General features: G+C 43.7%; 1 protein-coding gene across 2 annotated transcripts in view; it reads right to left on the bottom strand.

Moving 5' to 3' along the window:
* IHH (Indian hedgehog signaling molecule) overlaps positions 1-25,159 on the bottom strand; it is a 79,180-nt gene that overhangs the window by 13,648 nt on the left and 40,373 nt on the right. The window contains exons 2-3 of one of the 2 annotated variants that reach the window (XM_040440640.1): positions 8,984-9,245; positions 6,118-6,283 (exon numbers count right to left, since the gene is read on the bottom strand). In XM_040440640.1, coding sequence (XP_040296574.1) covers positions 6,118-6,283; positions 8,984-9,245 — 428 coding nt within the window. The remainder of the gene's footprint in view (positions 1-6,117; positions 6,284-8,983; positions 9,246-25,159) is intronic. The other variant, XM_040440639.1, reaches the window with a different exon arrangement.

Genomic DNA, 25,159 nt, shown 5'->3' with positions numbered 1-25,159 from the left:
CCTCCATAGCGATGAATGGAGGGTCGTTGCACTTGCGCAGTGTGTTCTCCTTCACTTCAGGGAGCTCGTTCTGTAGATAGGTGTAGGTCTCAGAGGTGAGATCTGCACCTATCTGACACTGATAGCATATCCTATCAATATGCCATCAATGATTGGGATGGGAATAGTCCTTTAAAGGGTTGTCCAGGATTAGAAAAACAATGGTTGCTTTCTTCCAAAAACAAAACCACCCACGTCCATGGGTTGGGTCAGCTCCACTGCAGGGCTGCATTACCTCACATAATCTGTGGACAGGGGTTGTGCTGTTTTTTGAAGAAAGTAGCCATGTTTTCTTATCTTTGCCAACCCCTTAAAAGTTTACCCAAGGGCATTTTGACTGTAGTGGTTGCTAAGGAGCCCTTTACTTTTACTGCTATTAGGACCTGATAACCCTCAATCCATCAATGGCTGACACCTTTTCTGAGATCACCATTATCACTTTGGTCAAGACAACATGTAAACTATGTTTCTAAACACATGACTCGATATAATGATTGTATTAAAGCTAATGAGTTTATCATTTCTGCTAAAATATCTGCAGATTACACGTTTGACAATTTAAATGCCCCCAGGACCAGGAGTGAAAGCCTTTAAAGCACTGAAGATATGATGCTTATTATGCGTCACACAAATACAACACATCTCTTCTATCACTGAGACTCGTGTAAGCTAATTTAAATTCAACCACTTGTTAGCCGTCATATTAGGGATACAGTATCTTCTAAAATACAGCCATAAGTGGCGCAAATGGTGGATACATAATGATGGAGAATATGTCCTTTAATTTCTGTGGTCCCCAGTGCTATGAAGCTTAGACCTTGTATGGTTTCTAGTGCACTAAGCTTTAGGTCTTGTATGGTATCCAATACCCTGAAGCTTAGACCTTGTATGGTTTCTAGTGCACTAAGCTTTAGGTCTTGTATGGTATCCAATACCCTGAAGGTTAGACCTTGTATGGTCTATAATGTTCTGATGCTTAGACCTTTTTTGGTCTCCAGTACTATGAAGCTGAGACCCTCTATGGTCTCTAACGCTCTGAAGCTTAGACCTTGTTAGGTCTCTAGTGCAGTGAAACTTGTAAGGTCTCCTGTGCTATGAAGCTTAGACTTGTATGTTCTTCAGAGCTCTAAAACTTAGACCTTCTATAGTCTCCTGTGCTATGAAGCTTAGAATTGAGTGGTCTCCAGAGCTCTAAAACTTAAATCATATATGGTCTCCTGTACTATGAAGGTTAGACGCTGTACTGTCTCCAATGCTCTGATGGTTAGACCATGTAAGGTCTCCTGTGCTATGAAGCTTAGACCTGGTCATATCTCCAGTGCTAACACTATGACTGGTCTTTCCTAGTTTTAAGGTCTTCTTAAAGTCATAGTATCAGTAATGAAAATGCACTATTTGCACATTATGTTTCTAACACCTTACAACTAAACGTCTTCTGCTTGCTAGTTACATTCAATATAGCAAGCTGGTTATATTAGCAGCCAGGAAGTGTATGGCCACTTTAGCGACTATCCTGCATTTCCAGCCCACGTGTATCTGTCACCTCCAAACAATTATTTCAAGGAATCTTGAGCCTCAGTGACATCGCAGGTTCCCAGTGATTTGGAACTGGACAGGTGGACTTATTGGTGCTTATTGCAAAATTAAATGCACTATCTCTAGGGCAATGATCTTCAGCCTGTGGCTCTCTAGCTGTGGTTAAACTACAACTCCCAACATGTCCTTACAGGTGGAGAGCTTGCATATATGCATTTTAGTTTTGCAACTGCTAGAAAGCCACAGGTTAGAGAGATCATCTGCATGCATAATCTTGCTGACATCAATACAGTTTATATATTACACATTAGATTTGATTATTATAGTTGTGATAGGCAGAGTAACCAGATTTCAGTGGTCAATATAGACTATAAAAAATACCCCTAGAAATTTTTCCCTATAAGTCTTGGTTTTTATTAGTCAGTGCCCCTTTAAGTGATTAAAAGGGGGATCCCACTATTTATCTGCTATACTTGATACAGCACCTCTAACAAAAGTGGTGCTTTGTGTTAGAGATTCTAACCCCCTGACAATGTGGTCCCATCCAGCTATATAGCTAAAACAGCTTTCAAAAGTTCCCACAGCCCGCTTGGTTAAAGGCTGTGCCCATCTTTGCAACCACAGTTTTTTTTTATTTTATTTTTATTATTGTATCAGTACATCTAAAATGATAATCTAAGCAAGTTTGCAATTTTTTTTATATGACTAAAATTCAAACCTATGCATCTCCATGGTAACAGACAACAAACAAACCCTCGGTAGTCGGATCCTACAGACATACTTTCTTTCCACAGTGTGCCTCTTCTAGTATAAACTCGGGAACAGATGAAAGAAAGTATTACTACAGGGTAGCATTATACAAGGCTTAGGCTACTTTCACACTAGTGTCTTTGCTGGATCCGGCAGCGTTCAGCAAAAACGCTTCCGTTACTGATAATACGACGATCTGCATCCGTTATGAACGGATCCGGTTGTATTATCTTTAACATAGCCAAGACGGATCCGTCATGAACTCCACTGAAAGTCAATGGGGGACGGATCCGTTTTCTATTGTGTCAGAGTTAAAGAGGACCTTTCATCGGTCCAAACATTGTGAACTAAGTATCATGACATATACAGCGGCGCCCAGGGATCTTACTGCACTTACAATTATCCATGGGCGCCGATCCGTTCTCCCGTTATGTCCTCCGGTATGTTCGGGGACTTGGTTATAGTAGGCGGAGACTTAGGGGACTTGGTTATAGTAGGCGGAGTCTGCCCTTGTTCTGCTGGGCGTCTCCTTCTCCTAGGCTGTAGCGCTGGCCAATCGCAGCGCAGAGCTCACGGCCTGGGAGTTTTTTTCTCCTAGGCTGTGAGCTCTGCGATGTGATTGGCCAGCGCTACAGCCTAGGAGAAGGAGACGCCCAGCAGAACAAGGGCAGACTCCTCCTCCTACTATAACCAAGTCCCCGAACATACCGGAGGACATAGCGGGAGAACGGAGCGGCGCCCAGGGATAATAGTAAGTGCAGTGAGATCCCTGGGCGCCGCTGTATATGATACTTAGTTCACAATGTTTGGACCGATGAAAGGTCCTCTTTAAACAGATTCATCCCCATTGACTTGCATTGTGGGTCATGACGCATCCGTCTTGCTCTGCATCCCATGACAGAAAGAAAACCGCTGCGGTTTGCTCTCTGGTATGAGAACGCAACCAAATGGAACGGAATGCTTTTTGGAGCATTCCGTTCTGTTCAGTTACGTTTTGACAATGAATGGGGACAAAACGGAAGCGTTTTTCTCCGGTATTGAGACCCTATGACGGATCTCAATACTGGAAAATAGAAACGCAAGTGTGAAAGCTTTATTTATTAGCCTTATTTATTATGGAGATGCATAGGATCTGGAGATCCAAAACAATAGGACATTTTTAATTAAAGGGATTCTGTCACCTGGATTTTAGGGACAGAGCTTTTAACATCATCACATCAGTCTGCTCGTTTTGTATAAAAATATACTAGTATTACTACCCTAAGTGTTGTCCTTATGTCTAGAAAATCGCTTTTAATAATATGGTAATTACCTGAGTAAGGTGCCCAAGGGGCTGTCCCTCCGGCCGTTGGTGCCCAGCCGCGCCCCTTCTCCTGGAGCCCAGCACCGCCCCACTGCTAATTTATTCACTCATTGCCGGCTGGCGCATGTGCAGTGCGTCCTGTGAGGCCGATTCCAGGCGCTGACATATGTATCCACGGCGCATGCGCGACGAGCTTATGGCTCAGCGAACACATTCAGTGGATACACATGTCAGCGCGTGGAATCGGCCTCACAGGACGCACTGCACATGCGCCAGCCGGCAATGAGGAGTGAATACATTAGCAGTGGGGCGGTGCTGGGCTCCAGGAGAAGGGGCGCGGCTGGGCTCCAACGGCCGGAGGGACAGCCCCTTGGGCACCTTACTCAGGTAATTACCATATTAATAAAAGCGATTTTCTAGACAAAGGACAACACGTAGGGTAGTAATACTAGTATATTTTTATACAAAACAAGCAGACTGATGTGATGATGTTAAAAGCTCTGTCCCTAAAATCCAGGTGACAGAATCCCTTTAAGCACTATTGCAAAGTTACTTTAGATGCATTAAAACAATTGAAAACCAATAGTTGCAAAGCTGGAGATAGCTTGTAACTGGTATCTGCTGTGTCCCTATGAGATTGAAGCAGCACTCCTCCTGAAGGGGTAATTGCCACTGTGCCCAATCCTTATGGCAGTGCCAGGTCATTGTAAATGCAATGGGCAGATAAGCCACCCCTCTGATTTAGTTACAGTATTATCTGCCTGTAGAAGACTTCAAATGTTGCTACTTTGTAACACTTTCTGTAAAGAAACTAAGTTTTAAAAAGAAAATAATACAAGCAACATTAAAGAGGACCTTTCACCGATTCTTACCCTATGAACTAAGTATACATACATGTGGAGCGGCGCCCGGGGATCTCACTGCACTTACTGTTATCCCCGGGTGCCGCTCCGTTCTCCTGCTATGCCCTCCGGTATCTCCGTTCCCTAAGTTATGGTAGGCGGAGTCTGCCCTAGCGCTGGCCAATCGCATTGCAGAGCTCACAGCCTGGGAGAAAATAACCTCCCAGGCTGTGAGCTCTGCGCTGCGATTGGCCAGCGCTAGGGCAGACTCCGCCTACCATAACTTAGGGACTGGTATCTCCGCCTACTATAACTTAGTGAGCGGAGATACCGGAGGGCATAGCGGCAGAACGGAGCGGCGCCCGGGGATAATAGTAAGTGCAGAGAGATCCCCGGGCGCCGCTCTAAATATCTGTATAGTTAGTTCATAGGGTAAGAATCGGTGAAAGGTCCTCTTTAACTAGGATTCCTTCAATCAGTTGATAATCTTCTGCTTCAGTTTGCAATAAAAAGGTTAAAAAAAAAAAAAAACACCCGAAAAACTTCTGTATTCTCTTTTTCCCCATTCATTTTATTGCCCCCTCCTTCTGCCCTTCCTGAGTTTAGACTGTGGGAGCCGTAGGTCTGGAGAAAGGGGTTCACGCTGCTTTGGTTGGTAGGCAGCAGGATTGTCATGACTGCACTTGACACCAAAGTTTAGCCCCGCCCATTCACTTAAGCCACACCCCTTATCAGTACTCCAGCAAGAACATGGGGAAGACCAAGGTGTACAGTCTTCTGCTTTATTAACAGATTTAAGTCAAATAGTTTTTTTTACATGACCTTGCAGGAGGCCTGGAGAACTCACAAACAAGCATTTCTATCTTTAGTGTCCCTTTAACTAGTCCTTGATACATATGTGGCGCACAGTAACCAGTAAACCTGCGCATAGTGTGTCTGAGAACTTAAAGGGGTTGGCAAATCGGGGTATGCCATTGCCACCATTATCCGATAGGTGCAGGTCCCACCTCTGAGACTCGCATCTATCTCTAGAACAGAGCCTCCAAAGCAAAGGAGAGAGCACTGCCATGCGCAGCATGCTCTGTATTCACTTCTATGGTTCCGAAAACTGCAGAGCGAGAGCGCTCCCCCGGGTATTTCCGTAACTCCCATAGAATGGAAAGGGCACTGTGCAAGTGCGGCCACCTCTTCATTCACCTCTATGGGAGTTCTGCAAATAGTTGAGCCAACACTCGGCTATTTTCGACACTCCCATCGGTGGCTGTGCTTGCTTTGTGCGCTCTCCATTCTATGGGAGTTCTGGAAAGAGCCGGTGGCGCGCTCACTCTGCACTTTTTGGAACCATTAGAAGTGAATGGAGGGTGGCTGCACTTGCACGGTGTGCTCGCCATTTTCTTCTATAGTATAAATGGACGGGGGCACGCTCGCCCTTCTCCATTCACAACCATATAAGTAAATGTGCCATGTGCTCTCTTTCACTTTGGGGGTCCCATCCTAGAGACCAATGTGGGACCTGCACTTATCGGACATTGGTGGCAATGGCATATCCAAGCAATATGCCACCAAGGTGCGTAATGGGCCAACCCCTTTAAGTTTAAAAAAAAGACCCTAAACTGGTTCTATATATGCTAAGACTGATCACCTCACCTTAGGTGGTTGTCCCAAGGGTTGTTCCCCCCTTCTGCCTGCACATCTGCAGCCCCCTGTGTTCTCCACACGGAGTGCGGAGCTTCTTCCGCTCTGCTCTTGTCCACTGTAGACTTCCAGCTACGATCCTGAGGGGAGCTTGGTAGATTTCCATTTGCATGATGGTCTGCCGAGAAAACACAGAGAGTGCCATAAACCACCCACCGTCAGCTGGCCATAACCAAAATGATATAGAGACGCTGAAACAAATATACTTACCGAGGCAAAGGGGACCATCTTCAACCATGAACCCCTGTGACGAGCATCATAAAAAAACTATTGAGAACCCCAAGTTGAGAACAGGGGAGCTCCATTTCCAACACACCATTGCTGTGCATCCCATAGCACATGTCATTCACACACTGGCCTGTAAGATCTTGCAGAAACCATCAGCACAGCAGCCAGAATTCAAAAATGTTGTTTTCAAAAAATGTTTACAATTTGACAAATATCAGAAAATTGTATATATTTTTTTCCTCCATTTCTCCTTGGCAGAAATATATAGATTTGACGCGTGATCCAAAAACACACCAGTAGCACAGATGCCAATGTTCACCTCTGGCTGCACGACGGCCCCGTCAGACCCCGGGGGGTGTATAGCGCATTGTGCAAACATCTCAAATGGTCTAGTGAGCTATGTACAAACGCTGCCAGATCAAACTGCAAATATTTGGGTGGAATGTTTGTTTTTTAATTTTACAAAGGAAATCTCAAGGCAAATGGGAATTAAACCTGAGCGAGTGAGGCATGGCAGCGACACGACGTGTAATAACAGGGCTTCCGCGCAGAATGCGCCAGAGAGAGGTCATGCAAAAGAACTGAATTGCATGAATCCTTTGCTGCAATCTCCTGTAGGGGGCGTCATAGGGCACCTTGGATTTCATTACTGCCACCATGTATCCATGTAAAAGGATTGGAACATTCAGACCATGCATTGTGTTGACAGAAGAGGATTGCAGTACCATTTATGACCACCGGTCACCGATTAGAGAGTGGTTTGGTAACTAATCTAGGTCAGGATTTACTTTTACTTACAAAAATGTTCCTAATGGAGCCTTTGCACAAACTTCCAAATTCTTTTACATATTGTAGCACACATGCTTTCTGATCCCTTTTATATCCTTGTTTTAAACCATGTACATATTTTAAACCATGAACTGCTTTGAATTTACACATTTATTGTCCGTGCAGCTCCAAAATTGCAAGAGGCATAAGAATTGCAGTTCCACTTCAGACCACCAGAACTTTTACAACTGCTTCCATAATACACATTTAGGGCTGTTTTGTAAACCAGGATAATAGGACCCATAATGCTTTTATTTAACCCCGTCATTGCTTCAGATAATTCGATTTAATGTTCAATTCATTTTGAACCCCGCATAAATATTACAACCAATAAACTGCTCTCCTTGCAGTTGTATGAGGCTCCAGAGGACTTTTGCTTTTTTAGCAGGTGGCTCCCTGCGGCATCTTTAATTTTTAGCGCATTTCCAATTAGTGCAGGTTTGATTTACTAGTCCGCCAAAGAAAAGTGCAGCATTGATTGATTATCGAGCTTCTGTTCTAAGAGGAAAGGGAGGAATAGCCGGACCTGCTCTAACCTGGATCAATAACGGATAAACCCGCTGGTGCAGTATCGGGAAAGGATCTAGCGCAGCCCTCGCTCGAATTGCTGTGGAGTACGTGCCGTGTAAGATTTGGTGCAAAGATTGTCAGACATACGCCATTTATTCTGCATGGTGTCTATGTTCAACGTACTGGTCTCGCTCCATGAAACTCGGTTATTCTACAGGAGAAATTAGCATTGGCTACTATCACACTCGCGTTTTGTGCAGATCCGTCATGGACGGATCCGTTCGCATAGTACAGCCGTCTGCATCCGTTTCTGAACGGATCCGTTTGTATTATCTTTAACATAGCCAAGAACACCATTGAAAGTCAATGGAGGACAGTTCCGTTTTCTATTGTGTCAGAGAAAACGGATCTGTCCCCATTGACTTACATTGTGTGCCAGGACGGATCCGTTTGGCTCAGTTTCGTCAGACGGACACCAAAACGCTGCAAGGTGTCTGTCTCCAAAGCAGAATGGCGACTGAACTGACGCATTCTGAGCGGATCCTTTTCCATTCAGAATGCAAAGTGATCCGTTTTGGACCGCGTGTGAGAGCCCTGAATGGATCTCACAAATGGAGAGCCAAAACGCCAGTGTGAAAGTAGACTAAAAGGGTTTGTCCATTTTAGAAGGCCCACTGATGATATGCAGAGTGTTCCATGTTCCTGCAGCTCTACCACAGGAGACACGAAGTATTATATTACCCGAGTCCTCCAGAGAGAGAGAAAAAAGCTGTTTTCATGGCTATGATCAGGTGTTAATCCAACTGCCTGGTCAGGAGAAGGTTGATGGGTCAGGTATAAGCAGGCCTGGCTTCTATGGTATATTGAGTTCTTTCATGATTACCGCCTAAATCCTGGCCCCCTCTTTGTGACGTACATTATAAAACACTGACTGCATGCAACCACCACTAGGGGGAGCTAACTGCAAATGGATTAAAATTTTACTAGTGAATGTGATAGGACCTACAGAAAAAGCAGTACCGTGCGCTCCCTCTAGTGGTGAATGGAGGTAAAGGCAGTGAGAATGTGATGGAAAGCTGTATATGCAGTTCAGTGCTGGCCCTCATCATCTGTCTATTGCTAAGTATAAAACGAATCCAATACCAGGCACGTGAGATACAAGCACTGTACAAAAAGTTACAAGACGAGGTACACAGCGGGCACAATAAAGGACATTAAAGAGGTATTATCATATATAAAGCAATGCTCTTACCTGACTTCACAGAGCAGTGGATATGCGCTTTAGATTCATAGTACACCCAGTCAAATCCAGCCTCCACAGCCAGCCGGGCCAGCATGCCGTATTTATTGCGGTCCCTGTCTGAGGTGGTGATGTCCACTGCTCGCCCCTCATAATGTAAGGATTCATCAGAATGGTGACCGTCCTCATCCCAGCCTTCAGTCACTCGCAGCTTAATGCCCGGCCATTGGTTCATGACAGAGATGGCCAACGAGTTTAGACGGTCTTTGCAGCGCTGTAAGAGAGAAAGCGAGAGATGAGTTGCAAGGCAGACAAAAAAAAATTGGAACATAAGATTAAAGGGTATGAATACTTTTGAAATAAGCCGTTGCTCTAATGTAGCTAAAGTGCAAAATTTAGCAATTTTGCAAAAAACTACAATACTTTCTGTATACATCACCTATACAGACCTATGTGTCTCCATGGTTACAGTCTAGAAACAAGCCCTGCGTAGTCTGATCCTGGAGTCTTGCAGTGTTCTGTCCACATACAGCCCCATTCCTTACTGCACAGGTTTCATCTAATACCTAATAACGGCGATCATGGTCGCCCGGCCGTGCCCTACACACACAATCTTGGATCACTACACAGTGGCCTGCACTTGTCCACTAGTCTCAAAGCGACATTTTCATTCAACTTAGGCCTCATGCACACGACAGTTGTTTTTTGCGTCCGCAAATTGTGCCTCCGCTAAAAAAAACGGATGTGGCATCCGATTTTTTGGGCGGATCCGTTTTTTTCCCACAGATCCCTTGTAATAAATGCCTATCCTTGTCCGCAAATGTGAAAAAAGTAGGACATGCACTATTTCTTTTGCTGAAGGGAAACACGGACAACGGACGCGGAACACAAACGGATGAACTATCAGCATTTTTTTGCTGACCGATTGAAATGAATGGGTCCCCATCCTATCCGCAAAAAAAAAACGTAACGGAGGCCGAGAAAAACAACTGTCGTGTGCATGAGGCCTTATTGATATCCTCTTAATGAATGGGGAAAATATCTCAGAAAGCGGGTGTAGTTGTAGTTGCCCTTTCGGCCCTGACCATGGGTATCTTTGCTGCACTCTAGAAGCTAGGTTCTCAACTTGTAGAATGTTACTACACGCCATGTCTCTGAGGGGTACTCAAGCCATACTTTTAATGTATCTGAGCATATATTATTTGAGCAAGGGGGTACTTGGCTTAGGAACACTTGTCTGGAACGACCATGTTGCATGGTCTACATTGGGGGTTGTCCCATGATCTATTACTAGGGGTTATGGAGGTAACAGAAGGGGGGTCAAGGCAGAGAGTCACTTGCACAAAAACAGGATCACCGGCGTCCAGCTGTTACATAGATGCCCAGTGTTTCTAATTGACTTGCAATACCCAGCAGTTACCGGAGGGCTTGCTCATAGTGGACCACCACTGTGCCCTGTAATACATGGGGGTGAGCCCACTCTGGACTCCCCTCTATTATCCAGAAGGAAGATCTGCTGCAAAGAGTTGCTCCAATATCATTCTGCTGAAATCTAATCCTGTGCTGTATATTAGCAGTTAAACATGAGGGTCTCACCAGGGACCCCCCAATGATCTACTCATTTAGGGAACTGCTTATACATAGCGTAACTATTCTTAGTTGTCTTCTGCCCCATAGACCACAGGTATTCACTCTATTCTGCCATAAAGTGACGTCATCGATATACCCGATTTCAAAGGAAAGTCCTGACCCTGAGACAATGGAAGAGAACTCAGACTGTTCATGCCCACAGGCTTTAAACGCGTGGTATCAGATGTTGCGGTAAACCCTGGGCATACGACTTCTCATCAGTTCAGCCAACTGGACTGTGCTGAGACTTGTCCTGCCAGCTGTGTCTACACCTCTGCTGTACAGAACCTGCTCACTGGGGAGATGCCAGCTGCCGATTACAGGGCGGGTGATGCCCTATGTGCCCTGTATAAGCAAATTCAAGTAAAATCACAGAACCTGACAACCTGTATGGGGAGCTGGTATGGCAGCCATATTGATAAGCAACCCAGATACAATTAGATGTAGATGTAACAATATATCTAAGAAAAGAAGCTCCAGAATTGTTATTTTTTTTGAAGACTACAAAAAATAGACATATCGGAAGGGGTGACAAATGCTGAGAAAAAAAGGGTCCCGCCGTTTCTTTAGGATTCAGTGGCTGTGCAAATGGATTTCATACCCCATAATTACTAGGGTCAGAAGAGGGCAGTCAGTGGGAAGCTGCTGGAGACTGGCACGTGGTGCTCTCTGATCCCTCCTGGGTCCCTATTGCAAAAGCTTATCTGGGGCCACCATATGTGATTATGGCCCACTCTATACGGTCTATGCATAATACAAGAATCTCCTGTTCTCATAGGCCATATCTGGGGACTAGGAAACCGTCAGTATTCGTGCTCATGCACACCAACGTGCGATATATGCAATATATGGGCACCGGCAGTGTGCGCTCGGTATCACGGATGCGCACCCATTCACTTTAATGAATCCGCAAGATACGTAGCAGAAGCACTTCCGTGGGATTTTGGTCCATGCCTCCCGCATTGCAGAAAATTAGAACATGTTCTATTATTTTGTGGTGCGAGCTGAATGTTGTGGATCGCAGACCCATTCAAGTGAGTGAGTCCATATCCGCAAACGGCAGGCACACGGTTGGTACCAGTACATTGTGGACCAATATTTGCGGGCCGCAGAACGGGCCTGTGCATGGGCCCTTAGGCCCCTTTCACACGGGCGAGTATTCCGCGCGGATGCGATGCAGGAGGTGAACGCATTGCACCCGCACTGAATACCGACCCATTCATTTCTATGGGGCTGTTCACATGAGCGGTGATTTTCACGCATCACTTATGCGTTGCGTGAAAATCGCCGCTCATGTGAACAGCCCCATAGAAATGAATGGGTCGGTATTCAGTGCGGGTGCAATGCGTTCACCTCACGCATCGCATCCGCGCGGAATACTCGCCCGTGTGAAAGGGGCCTTAGGCCTCTTTCACACGGGCGTTGCGGGAAAATGTGCGGGTGCGTTACGGGAACACCCGCGATTTTTCCGCGCAAGTGCAAAACATTGTAATGCGTTTTGCACTCGCGTGAGAAAAATTGCGCATGTTTGGTATTCAAACATGAAGTTCGGGCTTGGGATCGGTGTTCTGTAGATTGTATTATTTCCCCTTATAACATGGTTATAAGGGAAAATAATAGCATTCTGAATACAGAATGCATAGTAAAATAGCGCTGGAGGGGTTAAAAAAATAATAATAATAATTTAACTCACCTTAGTCCACTTGATCGCGGAGCCCGGCATCTCCTTCTGTCTCCTTTGTTGAACAGGACCTGTGGTGAGCATTAATTACAGGAACAGGACCTTTGATGACGTCACTCCGGTCATCACATGATCCATCACCATGGTAAAAGATCATGTGACGTACCATGTGATTACCGGAGTGACGTCATCAAAGGTCCTGTTCCTGTAATTAATGCTCACCACAGGTCCTGTTCAACAAAGGCGACAGAAGGAGATGCCGGCTACGCGATCAAGTGGACTAAGGTGAGTTAAATATTTTTTTTTAACCCCTCCAGCGCTGTTTTACTATGCATTCTGTATTCAGAATGCTATTATTTTCCCTTATAACCATGTTATAAGGGAAAATAATAATGATCGGGTCCCCATCCCGATCGTCTCCTAGCAACCGTGTATGAAAATCGCACTGCATCTGCACTTGCTTGCGGATGCTTGCGATTTTCACGCAACCCCATTCACTTCTATGGGGCCTGCGTTGCGTGAAAAACGCAGAATATAGAGCATGCTGCGATTTTCACGCAACGCACAAGTGATGCGTGAAAATCACCGCTCATGTGCACAGCCCCATAGAAGTGAATGGGTCGGTATTCAGTGCGGGTGCAATGCATTCAACTCACGCATGGCATCCGCGCGGAATACTCGCCCGTGTGAAAGGGGCCTTAGGGTTCTGGTTGCGACAGATACCCCTGCACCTCCTATAGTGCTGTTTGGGTGGTTCATACAATACAGCAGCCACATCCTTTGCTGCTGCTGATACACATCCAATCAATCAGGATCTACAAAAACATTCTGATGCACAGCGCTGTCGGGATGGAGAGATCGCCTCTAATAGATTGTTTTATCTCCCTCCCGGGACCAGTCTTCAGTGCCAGCATCAGGATGTCTGCCCTCACACAGCTACACATAAAATATGGATGCCTCATTAATGTTTGATGCCATGCGGTAATGTTTACAAACCTGAAGGTGCCAATGAGCTGAGCAAGAACATCTCCATCAACAAGGTGCCCACTGCGGCTCCGTACCAGGCACAGACTACACGTCCCATGGCACAGTATGATACACAGGAGCGCAGGTCACAGGTCACACAGAACCTGCTCTCACTTCCCTGCATTACACTGACGATACATTGTAACAATCCTATGCTTCAATGTATCTCTGAAAAGTAATGATCAGTAAATTAGGCTACTTTCACACTGGCGTTTTGGCTTTCCGTTTGTGAGATCCGTTCAGGGCTCTCACAAGCGGTCCAAAACGGATCACTTTTGCCCTGATGCATTCTGAATGGAAAAGGATCCGCTCAGAATGCGTCAGTTTGCCTCCGTAAAGTCTCCATTCGGCTCTAAAGGTGGACACCAAAACACTGCCTGCAGCGTTTTGCTGTTCGCCTGACGAAGCCGAGCCAAACGGATCCGTCCTGGCGCACAATGTAAGTCAATGGGATCCGTCATGGCTATAGAAGACATAATACAACCAGATCCGTTCATGACGGATGCGTGCGGTTGTATTATTGTAGCGAAAGCATTTTTGCAGATCCATGACCGATCCGCAAAAAAACGCTAGTGTGAAAGTAGCCTAAGTATATTCTCCTTACAGTAAGAGTAGATTTCTCCCGTGCTCATTGCTGCCCCCTGCTGATTAATTCTGTCTGTATTATGCAAGGTGTGTAATAAGGTCCTGGACAGGGTGTAGATGTCACCCAGGGTCCACAGCTGGTGAGATACAGCAGAGTGAAGCTGTCTGTTCAGATTCTGTTCTGGGCTGGATTTTCTGGACTGGTGGGGAGGTTGGTAGTAGGACCGGTCCACACCCTGGCTCCATATTCCTCCTAGCCGGAGGTGATCCCCTGTACGGCTGCTGGGATCATTACTGGGGAACAGTCTGGGTCAGAGCCTGGAAGCTGAAGACCTGTCTTCAGTGGAAAAAGCCTGATCTCCCTGTGTTTGCTGAAAGTGTAGGTGAGGGAAAAGCCTATGTTTAGTTAGAGCCCAGACGGTTCGGCGTTTGTTTAGTCGTTTTGTGTCAGTTGTTATGTGGATCCTTACAAGTGAAGGTGAACTTGTACTGGAGACAAAATACACATCACTGTGGACGTGCTGCCTCCAGTGAAGTCTGTCATTGCCGACCCCACCACATTTACAGATCCCGACTGTATATGTATATATTTATATAGTATATCTGCACTTATATTTATACAGGTATACAATACTTATCTGTATGTCAGCAAATATTGGGTTGTAGTTATATTATATTCGTTTATATAGATGCAGTTACATGCATCTATCTTTTGGCAGTTATATTCATCTGGTGGCAGATGTACTATGCACATATATGGCAGTATATAGTATGCTATATACTATGTCCATTTATATGGGAGTAAGTGATCTATATGGCAATAGGTATAATATGTACATATATATATATATAGCTGTTGATATACTACGTACACTTATATGGCAGCACACATACTGTATTCATTATATGGTTGCAGGTATACTATGTACTGTGCATTTATATGGCAGCTAGTATACAGTAACTATATACAGTACTGTCATTTATATGGCAGTAGATATGCTATATACTGTATAAGTGTGTGTGTATATATGATAACAGCAGGTTTAATATGTACAGTACATTTATATGGTGGTAGATATACTATGTTCATATATATGTCGGTAGTAGTGCTATAGACATACTGTATATATCGTAGTAGATTTAATATATATATATATATATCCGTAGATATACTATATACTGTCCTCTGTAGTATATACACAGTATACTGTCCTCTGTAGTATATTTACACTCACCTAAAGAATTATTAGGAACACCTGTTCTATTTCTCATTAATGCAATTATCCAGTCAACCAATCACATGGCAGTTGCTTTGATGCATTTAGGGGGGTGGTCCTGGTCAAGACAATCTCCTGAACTCCAAACTGAATGTCAGAATGGGAAAGAAAGGTGATTTAAGCAATTTTGAGCGTGGCATGGTTGTTGGTGCCAGACGGGCTGGTCTGAGTATTTCACAATCTGCTCAGTTACTGGGATTTTCACGCACAACCATTTCTAGGGTTTACAAAGAATGGTGTGAAAAGGGAAAAACATCCAGTATGCGGCCGTCCTGTGGGCAAAAATGCCTTGTGGATGCTAGAGGTCAGAGGAGAATGGGCCGACTGATTCAAGCTGATAGAAGAGCAACGTTGGCTGAAATAACCACTCGTTACAACCGAGGTCTGCAGCAAAGCATTTGTGAAGCCACAACACGCACAACCTTGAGGCGGATGGGCTACAACAGCAGAAGACCCCACCGGGTACCACTCATCTCCACTACAAATAGGAAAAAGAGGCTACAATTTGCACGAGCTCACCAAAATTGGACTGTTGAAGACTGGAAAAATGTTGCCTGGTCTGATGAGTCTCGATTTCTGTTGAGACATTCAAATGGTAGAGTCCGAATTTGGCGTAAACAGAATGAGAACATGTATCCATCCTCTGATGGCTACTTCCAGCAGGATAATGCACCACGTCACAAAGCTCCAATCATTTCACATTGGTTTCTTGAACATGACAATGAGGTCACTGTACTAAAATGGCCCCACAGTCACCAGATCTCAACCCAATAGAGCATCTTTGGGATGTGGTGGAACGGGAGCTTCGTGCCCTGGATGTGCATCCCTCAAATCTCCATCAACTGCAAGATGCTATCCTATCAATATGGGCCAACATTTCTAAAGAATGCTATCAGCACCTTGTGGAATCAATGCCACGTAGAATTAAGGCAGTTCTGAGGGCAGAAGGGGGTCCAACACCGTATTAGTATGGGGGCACTAATAATTCTTTAGGTGAGTGTATATAGGTTTAATATGTACAGTACATTTATATGGCAGTAGATATACTACGTTCATCTATATGGCAGTACTGTATGTATCGCAGTAGATATACTATATACTATTTACATGTATAGGTAGATATACTCTATACAGGGAGTGCAGAATTATTAGGCAAGTTGTATTTTTGAGGATTAATTTTATTATTGAACAACAACCATGTTCTCAATGAACCCAAAAAACTCATTAATATCAAAGCTGAATATTTTTGGAAGTAGTTTTTAGTTTGTTTTTAGTTTTAGCTATTTTAGGGGGATATCTGTGTGTGCAGGTGACTATTACTGTGCATAATTATTAGGCAACTTAACAAAAAACAAATATATACCCATTTCAATTATTTATTTTTACCAGTGAAACCAATATAACATCTCAACATTCACAAATATACATTTCTGACATTCAAAAACAAAACAAAAACAAATCAGTGACCAATATAGCCACCTTTCTTTGCAAGGACACTCAAAAGCCTGCCATCCATGGATTCTGTCAGTGTTTTGATCTGTTCACCATCAACATTGCGTGCAGCAGCAACCACAGCCTCCCAGACACTGTTCAGAGAGGTGTACTGTTTTCCCTCCTTGTAAATCTCACATTTGATGATGGACCACAGGTTCTCAATGGGGTTCAGATCAGGTGAACAAGGAGGCCATGTCATTAGATTTTCTTCTTTTATACCCTTTCTTGCCAGCCACGCTGTGGAGTACTTGGACGCGTGTGATGGAGCATTGTCCTGCATGAAAATCATGTTTTTCTTGAAGGATGCAGACTTCTTCCTGTACCACTACTTGAAGAAGGTGTCTTCCAGAAACTGGCAGTAGGACTGGGAGTTGAGCTTGACTCCATCCTCAACCCGAAAAGGCCCCACAAGCTCATCTTTGATGATACCAGCCCAAACCAGTACTCCACCTCCACCTTGCTGGCGTCTGAGTCGGACTGGAGCTCTCTGCCCTTTACCAATCCAGCCACGGGCCCATCCATCTGGCCCATCAAGACTCACTCTCATTTCATCAGTCCATAAAACCTTAGAAAAATCAGTCTTGAGATATTTCTTGGCCCAGTCTTGACGTTTCAGCTTGTGTGTCTTGTTCAGTGGTGGTCGTCTTTCAGCCTTTCTTACCTTGGCCATGTCTCTGAGTATCGCACACCTTGTGCTTTTGGGCACTCCAGTGATGTTGCAGCTCTGAAATATGGCCAAACTGGTGGCAAGTGGCATCTTGGCAGCTGCACGCTTGACTTTTCTCAGTTCATGGGCAGTTATTTTGCGCCTTGGTTTTTCCACACGCTTCTTGCGACCCTGTTGACTATTTTGAATAAAACGTTTGATTGTTCGATGATCACGCTTCAGAAGCTTTGCAATTTTAAGAGTGCTGCATCCCTCTGCAAGATATCTCACTATTTTTGACTTTTCTGAGCCTGTCAAGTCCTTCTTTTGACCCATTTTGCCAAAGGAAAGGAAGTTGCCTAATAATTATGCACACCTAATATAGGATGTTGATGTCATTAGACCACACCCCTTCTCATTACAGAGATGCACATCACCTAATATGCTTAATTGGTAGTAGGCTTTCGAGCCTATACAGCTTGGAGTAAGACAACATGCATAAAGAGGATGATGTGGTCAAAATACTCATTTGCCTAATAATTCTGCACGCAGTGTAGATACATATGTATATGGTGGCAGGTATACTATGTGTATATATCTACACTGTCAGTGTCCTGTATTCATTATATGGTTTTCTGACCTTGTTATTACCGTTTATAAAGTCAGCACAATGTGTAGAACAGGACAATAAACTCTGATCAATAAAATACATTAATGGCGGCAGAATCTATCGATCCTGTGCAGGTAAATATAAGCCTGGACATTTCTGGCTCATATAAAATAATTTCCCATTAATCTCACAAACGAGCAATATGTCCAATAAAGAATAGTAACAATTTGCACATTTAAGATTCAAAGTGTATTTATTTTATAGGAGTCATTGTAATCGTAATATAATGGTGCAGCTGCAAGACTTCATTTTCATACATGTGTGGTGTGCAAGCAGATACAGTATATAACCCTGTGTGTGTGTGCACCCAGGTATATGTTCAGCCTTCACATGCTGTATGGGTGGTGCACCCCAATACCTGCTGCCTTCAACGGTTTCACCATATTCTGGAGGAAAAGAAAGGGCTCATCAATGTGATAAGAAGTATATTTTTAAATGTTTATCTCTGATTATATTTTTATCTTTCTGAATACTTCATTACTATTGGCACGACAATCTGCACCCCCGACTATCAACTGTTTCAAAATAGGGCCAGAAGTCAGCACTGAAATGACGCAGCTCCATCCATTGTGTAGTGGAAGGCGCTGGACACCGCAGCAATGCTCCCATTGAGGTGAATGGTAACCAGCTTCGTCCAGTACACAGTGGACGTCCGGTGGCAGGGGTGCAGGGTGTCGGTCTCCTGATGATCAGATATCGATGGCCTATCTTGTGGATAGACCATTGGTATTAAAATCCTGGACAATCCCTTTAAGCTTGATAGATGAAGAAAACTAAAAGGTTTGTATTTACTGGGATTTCTTTACAATTTAAGGTAGAATTTGGCTCTGTACGTGTCTCTGACATAATCCTAACTGCTACTTTCACATCTGCGCTTTCCCTTTCCGCTATTGAGACCCGTCCTAGCATCTCAATAGCGGGGGGGGGGGGGGGGAAACACTTCCGTTTTTGTCTCCATTCATTGTCAATGGGGACAAAACTGAACTGAATGAAACAGAGTGCGCCAGAGTGCGTCAGCGTTTTACTGTCGGCGATGTGGTGCGGATGTCAATGGTGGCGGATCCGTTTTCTCGGACACAAAAGAAAACGGATCCATCCCCAATTGACTTACATTGGTTTTAGAGACGGATCCGACTTGGCTATTTTAGAGATAATAGAACCGGATCCGTTCAGAACGGATGCAGACGGTTGTATTATCGCGACGGAAGCGTTTTTGCTAATGCATGATGGATCCAGCAAAAACGCTGGTGTGAAAGTAGCCGTAATCTCAATGCCTCAATTATTCTGAATTCCACAGTTTTTAATAGGACTTCCATTTGCCGGTGTCATGAAGCATTGCACTTGAAAATCCATTTATTTTCTTTGTATCGTCCTCCCCGCAGGTTATTTTTTTGCTGGTCAAGGGCCACGCTCTCTATTGTCACAAGAACAATGCTACTCGCTTATCCACAGCGCACAGGTAGAATTTGCACATTCAGTCTAGTGTCCGGCAGCCATATTCACATTGTAAGAACCCGTCATCTCCACAATGCTTTTTCTCATACCATCACATGCATCAGATGTATGTTTAAGGGCTTCTGTCAACAGGAACATGGTTATTATCTGACTTTAGACATGTGCTTTTGTCAGCTGAAGCGAACAGTCTTTGTCCCTTCTTTCTATGTGCCTCTGTTTTTGTGAAAAATATACTTTTTTTATGCAAATGAGCCTCTAGGAGCGATGGGGATGTTGCCCCTACTTCCAGGGGCTCCGATCCTCCTCCTCGGGCCACGCCCCCAAACATTGTGATTGACAGGGCCAGGCAGCGTTCACATCATCCTGTCTGACCCTGTCACTCAACATGATGAGGACATGGCCACAGGAGGGAGAACGAAGCCTCTAGGAGTAGGGGCAACACCCTCATTCCTCCTATAGACTCATTTGCATAAACTATAGCCCTGTACGTCTTCCTGACATACATTCCATGAGATGCTGGGAATGCATCAGACTACACAGGGTTTGTTTGTTGTCTGTTACCGTGGAGATGATTAGATCTGCATAGCAGTCATAGACACAAGAGGGTAGGAAGTTTTAAGACACAAATATTCAAAGTTTGTGTTTCATTTGCATTAATACTAATAATAACAATTGTTCCAGAGATGAACATAGAGACATCTGGCCCAGCATCACCATCCCCCAGTGATCAGCAGTTATGTAATAGATCTAGTACTGCACAGTTTATAGAGTCGCCGGTGCCATCCCAATCTAGACCAACTTTAAAAAAATGAGTAGATCAGTATGAGGGTGACTTATGGCAGTTGAGTGTCCACTCACCACTCTTCTAATACTGTATGTCAAACAGACGCGTGGATCTCTTTGAATTGCACAATATATGCTCCTATTGCCACTGTGGGGTCGTGATGTTGCCCTTTAGGCAGCAGGGTAGTTTGGCCCTAAGCAATTTAACATATCATCAGATTTGTTGCTGCTACAATGTTGCCACCATACTGCAGTCCCAGCCAAAGGTAAAGATTCTTCTGCACACATTGTTATCAAGGCCTGGAATTCAAACACAGCTGCAAGGAAAATTAGTTCCCTTTTTGATAAGATAAGAGAACAGTGTCCTTACCAACCAAGTTTTCTTTTTAGTTTTATGCCCCAAAACCTCTTAAGTTATTAATGCTTCTAGCATTTCCTAAATGTCAAACATGCAAAACTATGTTACATCACAAAAACGTCCTTGAATATAACTACTATAATACTGCTCCTATGTACAAGAATATAACTTCTATAATACTGCTCCTATGTACAAGAATATAACTACTATAATACTGTCCCCTATGTACAAGAATATAACTACTATAATACTTCTCCTATGTACAAGAATATAACTACTATAATACTACTATGTACAAGAATATAACTACTATAATACTGCTCCTATGTACAATAATATAACTACTATAATACTGCTCCTATGTATAAGAATATAACTACTATAATACTGCTCCAATGTACAAGAATATAACTACTATAATACTGCCTCCTATGTACAAGAATATAACTACTATAATACTGCTCCTATGTACAAGAATATAACTACTATAATACTGCTCCTATGTACAAGAATATAACTACTATAATACTGCTCCTATGTACACGAATATAACTACTATAATACTGCTCCTATGTACAAGTATATAACTACTATAATACTGCTCCTATGTACAAGAATATAACTACTATAATACTGCCCCTATGTACAAGAATATAACTACTATAATACTGCTCCTATGTATAAGAATATAACTACTATAATACTGCTCCTATGTACAAGAATATGGAACAGAAAGGGAAGATTCATTTTACATTCTGATGTATTTGCTGTCCTTCTCAGCTGGTTACAGTGTACAGTCATACACAATAGATACAGCAGATGAGGAGAGAGGTCCATCTGCTCTGCCAGTGACTTGCCTGCATTCCTCAGAGAATCTGTTATGGCTAACACTTATGGCCCCATTGTGCGCTTTCAATTTTATGTTTGTTTATCTTAATACAAATGTATCTGACTTATTGTAGCAAAATGTCTATCTGACTCAGCAATGTATTAATGGCTAGGGGCTCATTCACATCAGTGCTAATCTTATCCGTTGTTTTGCTGTGTTCTGAGAGCAGAACAACAAAGATAACAAAGATAACAAAAACTCCAGATCTGGCACAGAAGTGAAACAAATGGACTCCATTGGCTACAATGAGGTCCATCGGGTTTCCATTAAGGAGTCTGGTATTTTTGAGATGAGAACACAGCCTAAGATTTACCTACCGTGGATATATTATATATTATGTCCAAACAGCTAAAAAGCTGCAAACATCAATATGTACAGTGCCTTGAAAAAGTGTTCATACCTCTCGAACTTTTCCACATTTTTTTACGTTGCATCTACAAACTTAAAAGTATTGGGATTATTGGGATTTTGTGATAGACCAACACAAAGTAGCAAGTATGTGTGAAGTGAAAAAATAAATCATACATGCTTTCCAAATGTTTAATAAAGATCTGAAAAGTGTGGCGTGCATTTGTCTTCAGCCCCCTGTACTCTGATACCCCTAAATAAAATCCAGTGTGACAAATTGCCTTCAGAAATCACCTAATTAGTAAATAGACTCCATCTATTAACATCATTGTTAGAAAACATTAGTGATCAAACAGCATCATGAAAACCAAGGAACACACCAGACAGGACAGGGATAAAGTTGTGGAGAAGTGTAAAGCAGGGTTAAAAAAAAAAATCCCAAAGCCCTGAACATCTCACAGAGCACTGTTTAATACCGTACATCATCTGAAAATGGAAGGAGTATGGCTCAACTGAAAACCTACCAAGACATGGCCGTCCAACTAAACTGACAGCCCAGACGAGGAGAGCACTGATTAGAGAAGCAGCCAAGAGGCCCATGGTCACTCTGGAGGAGCTGCAGAGATCCTCAGCTCAGGTGGGAGAATCTGTCCACAGGACAACTATTAGTCATGTACTACACAAATCTGGCCTTTATGGAAGAGAGGCAAGAAGAAAGCCATTTTTAAAAGCGAGCCATAAGAAGTCCTGACTGCAGTTTGCCACAAGCCATGTATGGGACACAGCAAACATGTGGAGGAAGGTGCTCTGGTCAGATGAGACTCAAGTAGTACTTTGTGGCCTAAATGCCAAACGCTAGAAGACCAACACTACACATCACCCTGAACACACCATCCCCACCGTGAGACACCGTGGCAGCATCATGCTGGGGGGAGACTTGTCTTCAGCAGTGACAGGGAAGCTGGTCAGATGGATGGATGGAGCTAAATACAGGGCAATCCTGGAGGAAAACCTGGTAGAGGCTGCAAAAGACTTGAGACTGGGGCGGAGGATCACCTTCCAGCAGGACAACAGCCCCCAACATTCAGCCAGAGCTACAGTGGAATGATTTAGATCAGGGATGCCCAACCTGCGGGCTGTTGCAAAACTACCATCATCCCTGAACTGCCTATAGCTATCAGAGCATGCTGGGAGTTGTAGTTTTCTAACAGCTGGAGGACCGCAGGTTGGGCTTCCCTGATTTAGATCAAAGCATATTCATATGTTAGAACGGTCCAGTCAACGACCAGAACTTAGTCCCATTGAGAATCTGTGGCAAGACTTGAAAATTGCTGTTCAAAGACGCTCTCTATTTAATCAGACTGAGCGTGAGCTCTTCTGCACAGGAGAATGGTAAAAAATGTTTGCCTCTAGATGTGTAAAGCTGGTAGAGATATACCCCAAAAGACTTCCACGACTGAAAATCAGTTCCATTCACCTTAAAGGGCTTCTGTCACCCCACTAAAGTCATTTTTTATTTTTTTGGCTAGTTAAATTCCTTATACTGCGATATATGAATATATAATGCTCTTACTCACTTTCCTTCAGCAGGTTCTTCAAAAAACGCACTTTTATAATATGTAAATGAGCTCTCTACCAGCAAGTAGGGCGGCTACTTGCTGGTAGCAGCTGCATCCTCCTTTCATAATGACGCCCCCTCCTCATGTTGATTGACTGCGCCGTACCTGTCTTCAGTCGGCGCAGGCGCACTGATAGGAGGACGCTCGCTCGGCCGCTCCATCCTCAATGCGCCTGTGCCATTGACGTCACATCTACACCCGGTGCACTGAGGAAGGAGCGGCCGAGCGAGCGTCCTCCTATCAGTGCGCCTGCGCCGACTGAAGACAGGTACGGCGCAGGCGCCAGATTTTGAACGCAGCCAAGGCCAGCCAGAGGACGAGCGTGTTCGCTGGCCCTGTCAATCAACATGAGGAGGGGGCGTCATTATGAAAGAAGGATGCGGCTGCCCTACTTGCTGGTAGAGAGCTCATTTACATATTATAAAAGTGCGTTTTTTGAAGAAACTGCTGAAGGAAAGTGAGTAAGAGCATTATATATATCGCAGTATAAGGAATTTAACTAGCCCAAAAAAAAATAATGACTTTAGTAGGGGTGACAGAAGCCCTTTAATTGAGCTTGCAGTAAGCCATGTGCTTGCTGCCCAATTGAAATGAATGGAACTGATTTTCAATCGTTGAATTTTCTGATTCTAAATCTTCTGCATATGAAGGCAACCTTAAAGCTGTAATTACAGCGAAAGGTGGTCTTTAAAGTATTGACTCAAGGGGGTTGAATACAAGTGCACGCCACATATTCCAGATTTTTTTTTATTCATTTTGAAAATTATGTATAATTTTTTATTACTTCACACATAGTTGCTACTTTGTGTTGGTCTATCACATAAAATCCCAATAAAATACATTTGTTTGTCAGTGTAACGTGAAAAAAAAGGAAAGTAGAGATGAGCGAATTTCATATTTTGAAATTCGTTCGCGCTTTGTTTGGTGGTAAAAGCAGAATTGCGTTATGGATTCCGTTACCACGGACAATAACGCAATTCTATGACTGAATGCATTTAGAGGATCCGTCACGTTTCCATTATGCAGGGGAGTCCTCTCTTGCATAACAGAAACGGGACGGATCCATTTTGCAGCCCAAAGACTTCTATTATGATGGAATGAATAACGGAATGTCTCTAAAGGCGTTCCGTCATAGAGAAACGCGTTATGGTCCCTGGTAATAGAATCCATAACGCAATTCTGCTTTTACCACCAAACAAAGCTTGAATGAATTTCATAATATGAAATTTGCTCATCTCTAGTGGAAAGGTTCAAGGGTATGAATACATTTTCAAGGCACTGTATTCTATCTAGTCAGTTCATGTCTGCTACAGTCCATTGAACTACTTAGCCACAAGGAAACAGGTTATACCAGCATGGTCCATATCACTATATACAAGAAGATGTATAACTTATACCAGCTGTACATACACTCACCTAAAGAATTATTAGGAACACCTGTTCTATTTCTCATTAATGCAATTATCTAGTCAACCAATCACATGGCAGTTGCTTCGATGCATTTAGGGGGGTGCTCCTGGTCAAGACAATCTCCTGAACTCCAAACTGAATGTCAGAATGGGAAAGAAAGGTGATTTAAGCAATTTTGAACGTGGCATGGTTGTTGGTGCCAGACGGGCCGGTCTGAGTATTTCACAATCTGCTCAGTTACTGAGATTTTCACGCACAACCATTTCTAGGGTTTACAAAGAATGGTGTGAAAAGGGAAAAACATCCAGTATGCGGCCG

Source organism: Bufo bufo, chromosome 7 (genome assembly GCF_905171765.1).
Source record: "Bufo bufo chromosome 7, aBufBuf1.1, whole genome shotgun sequence".
NCBI classification, from domain to species: Eukaryota; Metazoa; Chordata; class Amphibia; order Anura; family Bufonidae; genus Bufo; species Bufo bufo.
The sequence above is the reverse complement of the archived record's forward strand: the minus strand, read 5'-3'. Positions and strand labels throughout refer to the sequence as shown.